Source organism: Oncorhynchus kisutch, linkage group LG27 (assembly GCF_002021735.2).
Source record: "Oncorhynchus kisutch isolate 150728-3 linkage group LG27, Okis_V2, whole genome shotgun sequence".
NCBI classification, from domain to species: domain Eukaryota; kingdom Metazoa; phylum Chordata; class Actinopteri; order Salmoniformes; family Salmonidae; genus Oncorhynchus; species Oncorhynchus kisutch.
This window is the reverse complement of record NC_034200.2, coordinates 43,266,172-43,283,117: the sequence shown is the minus strand read 5'-3', so window position 1 is coordinate 43,283,117 and position 16,946 is coordinate 43,266,172. Positions and strand designations below refer to the sequence as shown.

Genomic DNA, 16,946 nt, shown 5'->3' with positions numbered 1-16,946 from the left:
TACTGTATGCCTCGCTGTATGTCTCTCTCAAATGTCAATATGCCTTGTATACTGTTGTTCAGGTTAGTTATCATTGTTTTAGTTCACAATGGAGCCCCTAGTTCCACTCTTCATACCCCTGATAACTCCTTTGTCCCACCTCCCACACATGCGGTGACCTCACCCATTACTACCAGCATGTCCAGAGATACAACCTCTCTCATCATCACCCAGTGCCTGGGCTTACCTCCGCTGTACCCGCACCCCACCATACCCCTGTCTGCGCATTATGCCCTGAATATATTCTACCATGCCCAGAAACCTGCTCCTCTTATTCTCTGTCCCCAACGCTCTAGGCGACCAGTTTTGATAGCCTTTAGCCGCACCCTCATACTACTCCTTCTCTGTTCCGCGGGTGATGTGGAGGTAAACCCAGGCCCTGCATGTCCCCAGGCACCCTCATTTGTTGACTTCTGTGATCGAAAAAGCCTTGGTTTCATGCATGTCAACATCAGAAGCCTCCTCCCTAAGTTTGTCTTACTCACTGCTTTAGCACACTCTGCTAACCCTGATGTCCTTGCTGTGTCTGAATCCTGGCTCAGGAAGGCCACCAAAAATTCAGAGATCTCCATACCCAACTATAACATCTTCCGTCAAGATAGAACTGCCAAAGGGGGAGGAGTTGCAGTTTACTGCAGAGATAGCCTGCAAAGTAATGTCATACTTTCCAGGTCCATACCCAAACAGTTCGAACTACTAATTTTGAAAATTACTCTCTCCAGAAATAAGTCTCTCACGGTTGCCGCCTGCTACCGACCCCCCTCAGCTCCCAGCTGTGCCCTGGACACCATTTGTGAATTGATCGCCCCCCATCTAGCTTCAGAGTTTGTTCTGTTGGGTGACCTAAACTGGGATATGCTTAACACCCCGCCAGTCCTACAATCTAAGCTAGATGCCCTCAATCTCACACAAATCATCAAGGAACCCACCAGGTACAACCCTAACTCTGTAAACAAGGGCACCCTCATAGACGTCATCCTGACCAACTGGCCCTCCAAATACACCTCCGCTGTCTTCAACCAGGATCTCAGCGATCACTGCCTCATTGCCTGTATCCGCTACGGAGCCGCAGTCAAACGACCACCCCTCATCACTGTCAAACGCTCCCTAAAACACTTCTGTGAGCAGGCCTTTCTAATCGACCTGGCCCGGGTATCCTGGAAGGACATTGACCTCATCCCGTCAGTTGAGGATGCCTGGTCATTCTTTAAAAGTAACTTCCTCACCATTTTAGATAAGCATGCTCCGTTCAAAAAATGCAGAACTAAGAACAGATACAGCCCTTGGTTCACCCCAGACCTGACTGCCCTCGACCAGCACAAAAACATCCTGTGGCGGACTGCAATAGCATCGAATAGTCCCTGTGATATGCAACTGTTCAGGGAAGTCCGGAACCAATACACGCAGTCAGTCAGGAAAGCTAAGGCCAGCTTCTTCAGGCAGAAGTTTGCATCCTGTAGCTCCAACTCCAAAAGGTTCTGGGACACTGTGAAGTCCATGGAGAACAAGAGCACCTCCTCCCAGCTGCCCACTGCACTGAGGCTAGGTAACACGGTCACCACTGATAAATCCATGATTATCGAAAACTTCAATAAGCATTTCTCAACGGCTGGCCATGCCTTCCGCCTGGCTACTTCAACCTCGGCCAACAGCTCCGCCCCCCCCGCAGCTCCTCGCCCAAGCCTCTCCAGGTTCTCCTTTACCCAAATCCAGATAGCAGATGTTCTGAAAGAGCTGCAAAACCTGGACCCGTACAAATCAGCTGGGCTTGACAATCTGGACCCTCTATTTCTGAAACTATCTGCCACCATTGTCGCAACCCCTATTACCAGCCTGTTCAACCTCTCTTTCATATCGTCTGAGATCCCCAAGGATTGGAAAGCTGCCGCAGTCATCCCCCTCTTCAAAGGGGGAGACACCCTGGACCCAAACTGTTACAGACCTATATCCATCCTGCCCTGCCTATCTAACGTCTTCGAAAGCCAAGTCAACAAACAGGTCACTGACCATCTTGAATCCCACCGTACCTTCTCCGCTGTGCAATCTGGTTTCCGAGCCGGTCATGGGTGCACCTCAGCCACACTCAAGGTACTAAACGATATCATAACCGCCATCGATAAAAGACAGTACTGTGCAGCCGTCTTCATCGACCTTGCCAAGGCTTTCGACTCTGTCAATCACCATATTCTTATCGGCAGACTCAGTAGCCTCGGTTTTTCGGATGACTGCCTTGCCTGGTTCACCAATTACTTTGCAGACAGAGTTCAGTGTGTCAAATCGGAGGGCATGCTGTCCGGTCCTCTGGCAGTCTCTATGGGGGTGCCACAGGGTTCAATTCTCGGGCCGACTCTTTTCTCTGTGTATATCAATGATGTTGCTCTTGCTGCGGGCGATTCCCTGATCCACCTCTACGCAGGGTTATTCAAAAATAAACATATCCAGGTGTTAGAATGGCCAAGTCAAAGTCCAGACCTGAATCCAATCGAGAATCTGTGGAAAGAACTGAAAACTGCTGTTCACAAATGCTCTCCATCCAACCTCACTGAGCTCGAGCTGTTTTGCAAGGAGAAATGGGAAAAAATGTCAGTCTCTCGATGTGCAAAACTGATAGAGACATACCCCAAGCGACTTACAGCTGTAATCGCAGCAAAAGGTGGCGCTACAAAGTATTAACTTAAGGGGGCTAAATAATTTTGCACGCCCAATTTTTCAGTTTTTGATTTGTTAAAAAAGTTTGAAATATCCAATAAATGTCGTTCCACTTCATGATTGTGTCCCACTTGTTGTTGATTCTTCACAGAAAAATACAGTTTTATATCTTTATGTTTGAAGCCTGAAATGTGGCAAAAGGTCGCAAAGTTCAAGGGGGCCGAATACTTTCGCAAGGCAGTGTATATATCAACGAATTGGCGCGGGCACTAGAAAAATCTGCAGCACCCGGCCTCACCCTACTAGAATCCGAAGTCAAATGTCTGCTGTTTGCTGATGATCTGGTGCTTCTGTCACCAACCAAGGAGGGCCTACAGCAGCACCTAAATCTTATGCACAGATTCTGTCAGACCTGGGCCCGAACAGTAAATCTCAGTAAGACCAAAATAATGGTGTTCCAAAAAAGGTCCAGTCACCAGGACCACAAATACCAATTCCATCTAGACACTGTTGCCCTAGAGCACACAAAAAACTATACATACCTTGGCCTAAACATCAGTGCCACAGGTAACTTCCACAAAGCTGTGAACGATCTGAGAGACAAAGCAAGAAGGGCCTTCTACGCCATCAAAAGGAACATAAATGTCAACATACCAATTAGGATTTGGCAAAAATTACTTGAATCAGTCATAGAGCCCATTGCCCTTTATGGTTGTGAGGTCTGGGGTCCGCTCACCAGCCAAGACTTCACAAAATGGGACAAACACCAAATTGAGACTGTGCACGCAGAATTCTGCAAAAATATCCTCAGTGTACAACGTAGAACACCAAATATTGCATGCAGAGCAGAATTAGGCCGATAACCACTAATGATCAAAATCCAGAAAAGAGCCGTTAAATTCTATAACCACTTAAAAGGTAGCGATTCCCAAACCTTCCACAACAAAGCCATCACCTACAGAGAGATGAACCTGGAGAAGAGTCCCATAAGCAAGCTGGTCCTGGGGCTCTGTTCACAAACACAAACACACCCTACAGAGCCCTAGGGCAGCAGCACAATTAGACCCAACCAAATCATGAGAAAACAAAAAGATAATTACTTGACACATTGGAAAGAATTAACAAAAAAACAGAGCAAACTAGAATGCTATTTGGCCCTACACAGAGAGTACACAGCGGCAGAATATCTGACCACTGTGACTGACCCAAAATTAAGGAAAGCTTTGACTATGTACAGACTCAGTGAGCATAGCCTTGCTATTGAGAAAGGCCACCGTAGGCAGACATGGCTCTCAAGAGAAGACAGGCTATGTGCTCACTGCCCACAAAATGAGGTGGAAACTGAGATGCACTTCCTAACCTCCTGCTCAATGTATGACCATATTAGAGAGACATATTTCCCTCAGATTACACAGATCCACAAAGAATTTGAAAACAAATCCAATTTTGATAAACTCCCATATCCACTGGGTGAAATTCCACAGTGTGCCATCACAGCAGCAATATTTGTGACCTGTTGCCACAAGAAAAGGGCAACCAGTGAAGAACAAACACCATTGTAAATACAACCCATATTTATGCTTATTTATTGTCCCTTGTGTACTTTAACTTCTTGGATATAGGTGGCGCTCTTTTAATTTATGGATAAAAAAACGTTCCCGTTTTAAACAAGATATTTTGTCACGAAAAGATGCTCGACTATGCATATAATTGACAGCTTTGGAAAGAAAACACTCTGACGTTTCCAAAACTGCAAAGATATTGTCTGTGAGTGCCACAGAACTAATGCTACATGTGAAACCAAGATGAAATTTCATACAGGAAGTGCCCCAGATTTTGAATGCGCTGTGTTCCAATGTCTCCTTATATGGCTGTGTATGGGTCACGAATGAGCTTAGACTTTCTGTCGTTTCCCCAAGGTGTCGACAGCATTGTGACGTATTTGTAGGCAAATCATTGGAAGATTGACCTTAAGAGACTACATCTACCAGGTGGCTCTTGGTGTCCTCCGTTGCAATTATTGCGTAATCTCCAGCTGCGTGTATTTTTCGTTTGCTTCGAGGAGAAACACAGCTGCCACGAATGATTTATCATCGAATAGATATGTGAAAAACACCTTGAGGATTGATTCTATACAACGTTTGCCATGTTTCTGTCGATATTATGGAGTTAATTTGGTAAAAAGTTCGGCGTTGTAGAGACTGCATTTTCAGATTTTTTTCTTAGCCAAACCTGATGAACAAAACGGAGCGATTTCTCCTACACAAATAACATTTTTGTAAAAACTGAACATTTGCTCTCTAACTGAGAGTCTCCTCATTGAAAACATCTGAAGTTCTTCAAAGGTAAATGATTTTATTTGAATGCTTTTCTTGTTTTTGTGAAAATGTTGCCTGCTGAATGCTAGGCTTAATGCTATGCTAGGCTATCAATACTCTTACACAAATGCTTGTTTAGCTATGGTTGAAAAGCATATTTTGAGATGACAGTGTTGTTAACAAAAGGCTAAGCTTGTGAGTGAATATATTTCTTTCATTTCATTTGCGATTTTCATGAATAGTTAACATTGCGTTATGGTAATGAGCTTGAGGCTATAATTCTGCTCCCGGATACGGGATTGCTCGACGCTAGAGGTTAACCATTTGCACATTGTTATAACACTATATATATATATATATATATATATATATATATAAAATACGACATTTGTAATGTCTTTATTGTTTTGAAACTTCTGTATGTATAATGTAACACAGAGAGGAGAGACACACAGAGACACACAGAGACACACAGAGAGGAGAGACACACAGAGACACACAGAGAGGAGAAACACACAGAGAGGAGAGACACACAGAGACACACAGAGAGGAGAGACACACAGAGACACACAGAGAGGAGAGACACACAGAGACACACAGAGAGGAGAGACACACAGAGACACACAGAGAGGAGAGACACACAGAGACACACAGAGAGGAGAGACACACAGAGACACAAAGAGAGGAGAGACACACAGAGACACAAAGAGAGGGGAGACACACAGAGACACAAAGAGAGGGGAGACACACAGAGACACACAGAGAGGAGAGACACACAGAGACACACAGAGAGGAGAGACACACAGAGACACACAGAGAGCAGAGACACACAGAGGAGAGACACACAGAGAGGAGAGACACACAGAGAGGAGAGACACACAGAGACACACAGAGAGCAGAGACACACAGAGGAGAGACACACAGAGAGGAGAGACACACAGAGACACACAGAGAGGGAGACACACAGAGACACAGAGAGGAGAGACACACAGAGACGCACACACCACAGAGAGAGGAGAGACACACAGAGAGGAGACACACACAGAGACAAACAGAGAGGAAAGACACACAGAGAGGAGAGACACAGAGACACACAGAGAGGAGAGACACACAGAGACACAGAGAGAGGAGAGACACACAGACACAGAAAGAGGAGAGACACACAGAGACACAGAGAGTGGAGAGACACATAGAGACACAGAGAGAGGAGAGACACAGAGACACAGAGAGAGGAGAGACAAATAGAGACACAGAGAGAGGAGAGAAACATGGACAGACAGAGACACACAGAGAGAGGAGAGACACACAGAGACACAGAGAGAGGAGAGACACAGGGACACACAGAGAGAGGAGAGACACAGGGACACACAGAGAGAGGAGAGACACACAGACACACAGAGAGGAGAGACACACAGAGAGAGGAGAGACACACAGAGAGAGGAGAGACACACAGAGAGAGGAGAGACACAGAGAGAGGAGAGACACACAGAGACACACAAAGAGAGGAGAGACACACAGACACACAGAGACACACAGAGACACATAGACTGTTCAGGGAAGTCCGGAACCAATACACGCAGTCAGTCAGGAAAGCTAAGGCCAGCTTCTTCAGGCAGAAGTTTGCATCCTGTAGCTCCAACTCCAAAAGGTTCTGGGACACTGTGAAGTCCATGGAGAACAAGAGCACCTCCTCCCAGCTGCCCACTGCACTGAGGCTAGGTAACACGGTCACCACTGATAAATCCATGATTATCGAAAACTTCAATAAGCATTTCTCAACGGCTGGCCATGCCTTCCGCCTGGCTACTTCAACCTCGGCCAACAGCTCCGCCCCCCCCGCAGCTCCTCGCCCAAGCCTCTCCAGGTTCTCCTTTACCCAAATCCAGATAGCAGATGTTCTGAAAGAGCTGCAAAACCTGGACCCGTACAAATCAGCTGGGCTTGACAATCTGGACCCTCTATTTCTGAAACTATCTGCCACCATTGTCGCAACCCCTATTACCAGCCTGTTCAACCTCTCTTTCATATCGTCTGAGATCCCCAAGGATTGGAAAGCTGCCGCAGTCATCCCCCTCTTCAAAGGGGGAGACACCCTGGACCCAAACTGTTACAGACCTATATCCATCCTGCCCTGCCTATCTAACGTCTTCGAAAGCCAAGTCAACAAACAGGTCACTGACCATCTTGAATCCCACCGTACCTTCTCCGCTGTGCAATCTGGTTTCCGAGCCGGTCATGGGTGCACCTCAGCCACACTCAAGGTACTAAACGATATCATAACCGCCATCGATAAAAGACAGTACTGTGCAGCCGTCTTCATCGACCTTGCCAAGGCTTTCGACTCTGTCAATCACCATATTCTTATCGGCAGACTCAGTAGCCTCGGTTTTTCGGATGACTGCCTTGCCTGGTTCACCAATTACTTTGCAGACAGAGTTCAGTGTGTCAAATCGGAGGGCATGCTGTCCGGTCCTCTGGCAGTCTCTATGGGGGTGCCACAGGGTTCAATTCTCGGGCCGACTCTTTTCTCTGTGTATATCAATGATGTTGCTCTTGCTGCGGGCGATTCCCTGATCCACCTCTACGCAGACGACACCATTCTATATACTTTCGGCCCGTCTTTGGACACTGTGCTATCTAACCTCCAAACAAGCTTCAATGCCATACAACACTCCTTCCGTGGCCTCCAACTGCTCTTAAACGCTAGTAAAACCAAATGCATGCTTTTCAACCGGTCGCTGCCTGCACCCGCATGCCCGACTAGCATCACCACCCTGGATGGTTCCGACCTAGAATATGTGGACGTCTATAAGTACCTAGGTGTCTGGCTAGACTGCAAACTCTCCTTCCAGACTCATATCAAACATCTCCAATCGAAAATCAAATCAAGAGTCGGCTTTCTATTCCGCAACAAAGCCTCCTTCACTCACGCCGCCAAGCTTACCCTAGTAAAACTGACTATCCTACCGATCCTCGACTTCGGCGATGTCATCTACAAAATGGCTTCCAACACTCTACTCAGCAAACTGGATGCAGTCTATCACAGTGCCGTCCGTTTTGTCACTAAAGCACCTTATACCACCCACCACTGCGACTTGTATGCTCTAGTCGGCTGGCCCTCGCTACATATTCGTCGCCAGACCCACTGGCTCCAGGTCATCTACAAGTCCATGCTAGGTAAAGCTCCGCCTTATCTCAGCTCACTGGTCACGATGGCAACACCCATCCGTAGCACGCGCTCCAGCAGGTGTATCTCACTGATCATCCCTAAAGCCAACACCTCATTTGGCCGCCTTTCGTTCCAGTACTCTGCTGCCTGTGACTGGAACGAATTGCAAAAATCGCTGAAGTTGGAGACTTTTATCTCCCTCACCAACTTCAAACATCTGCTATCTGAGCAGCTAACCGATCGCTGCAGCTGTACATAGTCTATTGGTAAATAGCCCACCCTTTTTCACCTACCTCATCCCCATACTGTTTTTATTTATTTACCTTTCTGCTCTTTTGCACTCCAATATCTCTACCTGTACATGACCATCTGATCATTTATCACTCCAGTGTTAATCTGCAAAATTGTAATTATTTGCCTACCTCCTCATGCCTTTTGCACACAATGTATATAGACTCCCCTTTTGTTTTCTACTGTGTTATTGACTTGTTAATTGTTTACTCCATGTGTAACTCTTTGTTGTCTGCTCACACTGCTATGCTTTATCTTGGCCAGGTCGCAGTTGCAAATGAGAACTTGTTCTCAACTAGCCTACCTGGTTAAATAAAGGTGTTCTCAACTGGCCTACCTGGTTAAATAAAGGTGTTCTCAACTAGCCTACCTGGTTAAATAAAGGTGTTCTCAACTAGCCTACCTGGTTAAATAAAGGTGTTCTCAACTAGCCTACCTGGTTAAATAAAGGTGTTCTCAACTAGCCTACCAGGTTAAATAAAGGTGTTCTCAACTAGCCTACCTGGTTAAATAAAGGTGTTCTCAACTAGCCTACCTGGTTAAATAAAGGTGTTCTCAACTAGCCTACCAGGTTAAATAAAGGTGTTCTCAACTAGCCTACCTGTTTAAATAAAGGTGTTCTCAACTAGCCTACCAGGTTAAATAAAGGTGAAATAAAATAAAAAATAAATAAAAAATAGATAACCTAAATCAATAGCCAGATAAGATACTCAGTCTGTGTGATGATAGGTCTTTCTGAGATTAAAAAAAAATAGCTTTCATGGTTGTCGTTGTTAATGAAAAAGTAGTAGTTTACGACATTAGTCTGTCCTTTCTGGGCTGTTATTATTTATTAGCTTTGACAGTCAATCAAGTTTTCAGGTACTGAGCTAATCTTGTTTGATGTTTGATGCACATGGTGGATAGCGACTGATCTGGAATCTGCTTGTCAACGCACCGACTTGAAGCGGAAAGGTGTCCATGTGCAATGCCTCACAATACTGATGACCTGATCCTAAACACTATCAACCCGTACTGATAAAGACATACAGGCCTATAGCCTCACAATACTGATGACCTGATCCTAAACACTATCAACCCGTACTGATAAAGACACACAGGCCTATAGCCTCACAATACTGATGACCTGATCCTAAACACTATCAACCCGTACTGATAAAGACATACAGGCCTATAGCCTCACAATACTGATGACCTGATCCTAAACACTATCAACCCGTACTGATAAAGACACACAGGCCTATAGCCTCACAATACTGATGACCTGATCCTAAATACTATCAACCCGTACTGATAAAGACATACAGGCCTATAGCCTCACAATACTGATGACCTGATCCTAAACACTATCAACCCGTACTGATAAAGACACACAGGTCTATAGCCTCACAATACTGATGACCTGATCCTAAACACTATCAACCCGTACTGATAAAGACATACAGGCCTATAGCCTCACAATACTGATGACCTGATCCTAAACACTATCAACCCGTACTGATAAAGACATACAGGCCTATAGCCTCACAATACTGATGACCTGATCCTAAACACTATCAACCCGTACTGATAAAGACATACAGGCCTATAGCCTCACAATACTGATGACCTGATCCTAAACACTATCAACCCGTACTGATAAAGACACACAGGACTATAGCCTCACAATACTGATGACCTGATCCTAAACACTATCAACCCGTACTGATAAAGACACACAGGACTATAGCCTCACAATACTGATGACCTGATCCTAAACACTATCAACCCGTACTGATAAAGACACACAGGCCTATAGCCTCACAATACTGATGACCTGATCCTAAACACTATCAACCCGTACTGATAAAGACACACAGGTCTATAGCCTCACAATACTGATGACCTGATCCTAAACACTATCAACCCGTACTGATAAAGACACACAGGTCTATAGCCTCACAATACTGATGACCTGATCCTAAACACTATCAACCCGTACTGATAAAGACATACAGGCCTATAGCCTCACAATACTGATGACCTGATCCTAAATACTATCAACCCGTACTGATAAAGACATACAGGCCTATAGCCTCACAATACTGATGACCTGATCCTAAACACTATCAACCCGTACTGATAAAGACATACAGGCCTATAGCCTCACAATACTGATGACCTGATCCTAAACACTATCAACCCGTACTGATAAAGACATACAGGCCTATAGCCTCACAATACTGATGACCTGATCCTAAACACTATCAACCCGTACTGATAAAGACACACAGGTCTATAGCCTCACAATACTGATGACCTGATCCTAAACACTATCAACCCGTACTGATAAAGACATACAGGCCTATAGCCTCACAATACCGATGACCTGATCCTAAACACTATCAACCCGTACTGATAAAGACACACAGGCCTATAGCCTCACAATACTGATGACCTGATCCTAAACACTATCAACCCGTACTGATAAAGACATACAGGCCTATAGCCTCACAATACTGATGACCTGATCCTAAACACTATCAACCCGTACTGATAAAGACATACAGGCCTATAGCCTCACAATACTGATGACCTGATCCTAAACACTATCAACCCGTACTGATAAAGACACACAGGCCTATAGCCTCACAATACTGATGACCTGATCCTAAACACTATCAACCCGTACTGATAAAGACATACAGGCCTATAGCCTCACAATACTGATGACCTGATCCTAAACACTATCAACCCGTACTGATAAAGACATACAGGCCTATAGCCTCACAATACTGATGACCTGATCCTAAACACTATCAACCCGTACTGATAAAGACACACAGGCCTATAGCCTCACAATACTGATGACCTGATCCTAAACACTATCAACCCGTACTGATAAAGACACACAGGTCTATAGCCTCACAATACTGATGACCTGATCCTAAACACTATCAACCCGTACTGATAAAGACATACAGGCCTATAGCCTCACAATACTGATGACCTGATCCTAAACACTATCAACCCGTACTGATAAAGACACACAGGCCTATAGCCTCTAGCACCATGTGCTTCTGCACTTTCCTTTATCTTCCTTTTCCATCCATCCCGAATAATCAATAACCTCTTAATGATTTTTGTGAAGGTATTATGTTGCAGGAAGGGAAGAGAGAAGCCTGGACTGTGCTTGTGTTGTGGGACAGAGAGAGATAGAGAGAAGCCTGGACTGTGCTTGTGTTGTGGGACAGAGAGAGATAGAGAGAAGCCTGGACTGTGCTTGTGTTGTGGGACAGAGAGAGATAGAGAGAAGCCTGGACTGTGCTTGTGTTGTGGGACAGAGAGAGATAGAGAGAAGCCTGGACTGTGCTTGTGTTGTGGGACAGAGAGAGATATAGAGAAGCCTGGACTGTGCTTGTGTTGTGGGACAGAGAGAGATAGAGAGAAGCCTGGACTGTGCTTGTGTTGTGGGACGGAGAGAGATAGAGAGAAGCCTGGACTGTGCTTGTGTTGTGGGACGGAGAGAGATAGAGAGAAGCCTGGACTGTGCTTGTGTTGTGGGACGGAGAGAGATAGAGAGAAGCCTGGACTGTGCTTGTGTTGTGGGACGGAGAGAGATAGAGAGAAGAGAGAGAGAGAGAGACAGAAGTAGGAAGAGGACAGAGGAAGGAGAGGAGATAGGGAGTATGACTGTGGCCCCAGCTGGCAGACTAATAGACAGAGAGATAGACAGGCAGACTAATAGACAGAGAGGTAGACAGACAGACTAACAGACATAGAGATAGACAGACAGACTGACAGTGAAAAACAGATTTGTTTGAACCTCTGACAACACATGGGACAGTTATCGGTCCTATGGGACTGGCCCATTATGAGGAGAGGAGAAGAGAAGAGAAGAGAAGAGAAGAGGAGAGGAGAGGAGAGGGGAAGGGAAGGGAAGGGAAGGGAAGGGAAGGGAAGGGAAGGGAAGGGAAGGGAAGGGAAGGGAGAGGAGAGGAGAGGAGAGGAGAGGAGAGGAGAGGAGAGGAGAGGAGAGGAGAGGAGAGGAGAGGAGAGGAGAGGAGAGGAGAGGAGAGGAGAGGAGAGGAGAGGAGAGGAGAGGAGAGGAGAGGAGAGGAGAGGAGAGGAGAGGAGAGGAGAGGAGAGGAGGAGCCAACGTAGATTATAGCTTTATGAACAGAGAGCTAGAGTGAGCTGTGATCAAGTGTCAGACACGATGCATATGAATTCATCCATCCATTTAACTGAAACTGGAAAATTATGCCGCATTATCCCCTTTCCTCCTCCTCTTCCTCCTCCCCAACTTCTTATCTGAATATATAACCTACATAGCCTAAAGCCCATGTTGGAAAAAAATGGTTAGTTTGAACATTTTAAATTGGATTTCATGTAGCAAGAGAAGAATCTTTCGGATGTCATCCAAATTAGAGGAAATATATTTTTGACCAAAATCTATTTAATTTAGAGAATTTTTGGGGGGGGACCATTCAAAATCTATTTAATTTAGAGAATAGATGTTTTTTGACCATTCAAAATCTATTTAATTTAAAGGACAGATATTTTTTTGACCATTCAAAATCTATTTAATTTAGAGAATAGATGTTTTTTTGACCATTCAAAAAAAAAAACGATGAGATTGAAGATTATTATTGTGTTACCATGTTTTTTTTGTGATGAAAGACACATCTCATTTGGGATTTAAATGAGGAGAACATCAATAACCTGATGATACATCATGTCCCAAGCAGACTTCTAGGTTCCAACACACTACCAGACGGTAGTCAACTATATCAACAGGAGCCATCAGCAAATAGCAGGTAAATTTCACTGCAAACCAACAGTGAGGATCTGAAGTCATTCAAATAATGATACAGTGAATCACAGGCTGCAAATATAACACTATTATCAATGAGGCTATTACTACGACAGCAGCCTACACTGACTACAGCAATTGGCGATGCAGAAACAACACTATGGATTTACACACGATCTATTGCCATAAATAAGAGACAATGTGATAATTTATGGGGAAATAGAAATCATTCCCACAGCCTTCTTTACCTTGAGGTAGTCGTTTTCAGAACGTAGGTCTTCAATTTCCCGTATCAAATCCTCCTCGATTATCTCCTTGCTGCATTCCAGTTTTATAAATGATTTCTCCTGTTTACTCCCATCTCCTCCGTGACCGTGAGCACCTGCTCCTGGAGCCTGAGACATGCCGCCTTTCCCCGCTGCTGCCACTACCGCACCCTCCGCGCTACCCTCCACGGTGCGCAATGAAACCCCACCACTACAAGCAGTAGCCCCTGCCGCGTCTGTTGCTGATGCTCCTGCCTGCAGAGGATAATCCGCTCCCACATGATCCCTGTCGCTGGACCCAGAGCCCCCCGACTCCCCGTCGCTGCTGGCGGCCGTGGTCAGGCGTTGTTCTTCGGATAGGGGCTCAGAGGGACAGTCGGAGAGATCGGAGTTGCTGTCCGTCTGACTGACCCTGCCGACAGGGATAGCACCGGTTGGGACGCGGATTGGTGAGCCATGGCTGAGTGGGCGGTGGTGAGACGCGGTCAGAGTGGCTATTTTACTCTTCTTGGCTTTGAGGGCGAGGTGTGGACTGCTGTCCGATGTCGGTTTGCTGGCGGTGGTCGTTTTATGCTCCGGGGCTGCATGTTGGATTACCTTAACAGTCTTTCTCGTGCCTGTGGAGGACTTGGTGCTGTGACTTTTCACCGCGGCCGGTTTGTTATCCTTCGCTCCGGTTGGGGTGCGCCTGGTGATGCGGCTTTGATTGGATGACACGGGCACAGGAGAAGAGTGCTGATGCTTGGTCAGTTTGGGGGATTTTGGTACGATAACCGTTGGTTTGGGCGAGGAGCGGAAGGAGTGAACATCCTTCAGGAACGGCCTGGCCGGAGACGATGCTCGGTTTAACCGTTTCTTCTCCAACTGGTGGTTTGGCGGTTTGGTGGATTCGCTGATCCCAGAGCCACTGGAGCTCTCCATGTTACAACCCCCAGACGACACCGGTGGAGGAGGGGAGGAGGAGGAGGGTGCTGGAAGAATAAATGTTCAGTCCACAACACACAGGAAGAATACCCTTGACAGGCGACAGCAGAAACACGGTCCTGTCTCCCCGTGGTTCTTCTCATCACTCCCGGTTGGTGATGCTCACCCGGAACGGTTGTATTGCATTCCGTTGGTTAGATAGATTATCCTACATTCACCAGGTTGTCATTGTACTCCGCTCTATGATAGTAGCCAGGTGGCTCTCCGCTTTTTCTCCTTGAATGAAGGAATCGCTGCAATACACGGGATTATTGCACAAACCGATGCTAAACAGATGGCATCTGCGGTGTCGCTAGTTGTAAAGTGTAATGGTTTGAATTATTAATCCAGCCGTTTTCTTATTCCCTGATATGATTCCTTCATTCCTCCATCTCGTCCTCTCTCTCTCTCTCTCTCTCTCTCTGGGCCCCTGTCTGTCCGTGTGTCAGTGGCTCCCCAGTCCTTCGCCCTTTCTCATTCCTTCGTCTGTCTGACAGGGAAAATCTGCAATCACTGCCGTCTCGAGCCTGACGCCGGCCGTGCGGTGGTTCCTACCAGGGCGCATGCGCGTTATCTCACAAATACCGAAAACATGGCACCCAGGTCAGACGTGCCTTCGTGCGCATGCCCCAATATCACACACTCAGTCACGCACGGGAGACAAGCGCGAACACACCATTTAAAATGACGGATATCAAAAAGTGAGTCACTCATCCACTACCTCTCTATACCCTGTTCAATTGTATTATAAAGATACTTATATTGTCCTACTACAAACTTTTTAGAAATGAGCAAGTCGTTGTTGTATAAAAGGGAAATACTCAAGAGATGGTGCTGAAGCAGGTGCTGTGGGGTTTATAATGTTTTCTATATAACCGAAATCAGACGTCAACAAACTGAGTTTCAAATAGCAAACGGAGGCAGAAAACATATATTTCATTCACATAAATCCTTCACATTCAAAGAAGAAAATACATTTTAGTAGTGTTTATATTCACAAACAGCACTGTCCGGTGGTCTACTGTCATCCTCACTCAGTAGTTGTGGTAATACAGTTTTTAAACTCCTAACAGCCCTTAGCCATGATATATTGGCCATATACCACCACCCCTCCCCCAGGTCTTTATGCTTAAATCTCTATGGAGGGACACTGCATTTTCCTGGAGTGGCAGCGTAGCCTAGTGGTTAGAGTGTTGGACTAGTAACCAAAAGGTTGTTTGATCGAATCTCCCGAGCTGACAAGGTAAAAATCTGTCATTCTGCCGCTGAACAAGGCAGTTAAACTCACTGTTCCCTGGTAGGCAGTCATTGTAAATAAGAATTTGTTCTCAACTGACTTACCTAGTTAAATAAAAAATGTCAACATAAAGGAGAGCAAAACCAATGGAAGGTGGTCTAACTGTGAAACAGCAGCATGCATCAACACATTGAACAACAGTGCAGTTTGGGTAATAAATATATATCTTTATTCGCACTTCATTAGTTAAAGAATGCAACAACAACAAAAAGTTACCAATACCAAAATCCACTTCAAAACATGACAACTGTTATTTTATTTTCCAAATAACTCAAACTTGTTTTATATAAAAGCAGGGTTGAGGTGAATTGGAATTGAAGTTAGTCAATTCAGGAAGTAAAACTATAATTGAACAAAAATTGAAATAAAACCAGACATTTCTATGAAAACTTATAATTTCCTTAATAAATCACTGAGTTTAATACAAATGAACCCCAACTCTAATACACAGTACTGTCTTTCATCTTTAAAAAGATGGAATCTGCAGGGGGGGGGGACACACACACATGGACACGGTCCTCCCCCAGCATCGTTGTTATGGGTTTTGCTCTGTTGATGAAGCAGTGTTGGGGAGCACCAAGGGAAAATAAATAACAGGACGAATACTGCTGTTCTAATCGCATGTGCAATGATGTCAGAGGGGGGGGGGGGGGGGGGGGGTTAAATGTTGGTTGTTTGCAATCAGTTTGTTGTTGTTGTAATATCTGAAACAGACGTTTGAGTAGATTACAGCTTTAAAAAGGATGCGTGTAACAGGTACCTGCCAAAACAAAGGAAACACCAGCATAAAGTAACCTCACAGGGCGCTAGGCCAACGCGAGCCGCCAGGCCAACGCGAGCCGCCAGGCCAACGCGAGCCGCCAGGCCAATCCCTCTCCTCTTCAGAACCCCCCCACCAGAGAGTATAGATAGACTTGTCTGTAGAACAGAGATGGTTATAGTAGGACAACAGAGAGTATAGATAGACTTGTCTGTAGAACAGACATGGTTATAGTAGGACAACTGAGAGTATAGATAGACTTGTCTATAGAACAGAGATCAATGCCATGTTTATTACTAACTGAGGGGGGGGGGGGGTAGTGTACATTTATTTAATACTTGATCTCAATCAATCTATCGATCTTTTGATTGATTGATTGATACTTGATCGGACTCCTTC

The 16,946-nt window shown here is 45.4% G+C and overlaps 1 protein-coding gene across 1 annotated transcript in view; it reads right to left on the bottom strand.

The window, feature by feature from the left end:
* LOC109881536 (microtubule cross-linking factor 1) overlaps window positions 1-15,036 on the bottom strand; it is a 134,671-nt gene extending 119,635 nt beyond the window's left edge. The window contains exon 1 of the mRNA XM_031806769.1: window positions 13,510-15,036. Within this exon, the coding sequence (XP_031662629.1) occupies window positions 13,510-14,448 (939 nt within the window). The 5' untranslated portion in view covers window positions 14,449-15,036. The remainder of the gene's footprint in view (window positions 1-13,509) is intronic.
* Window positions 15,037-16,946: the final 1,910 nt, after the last annotated feature.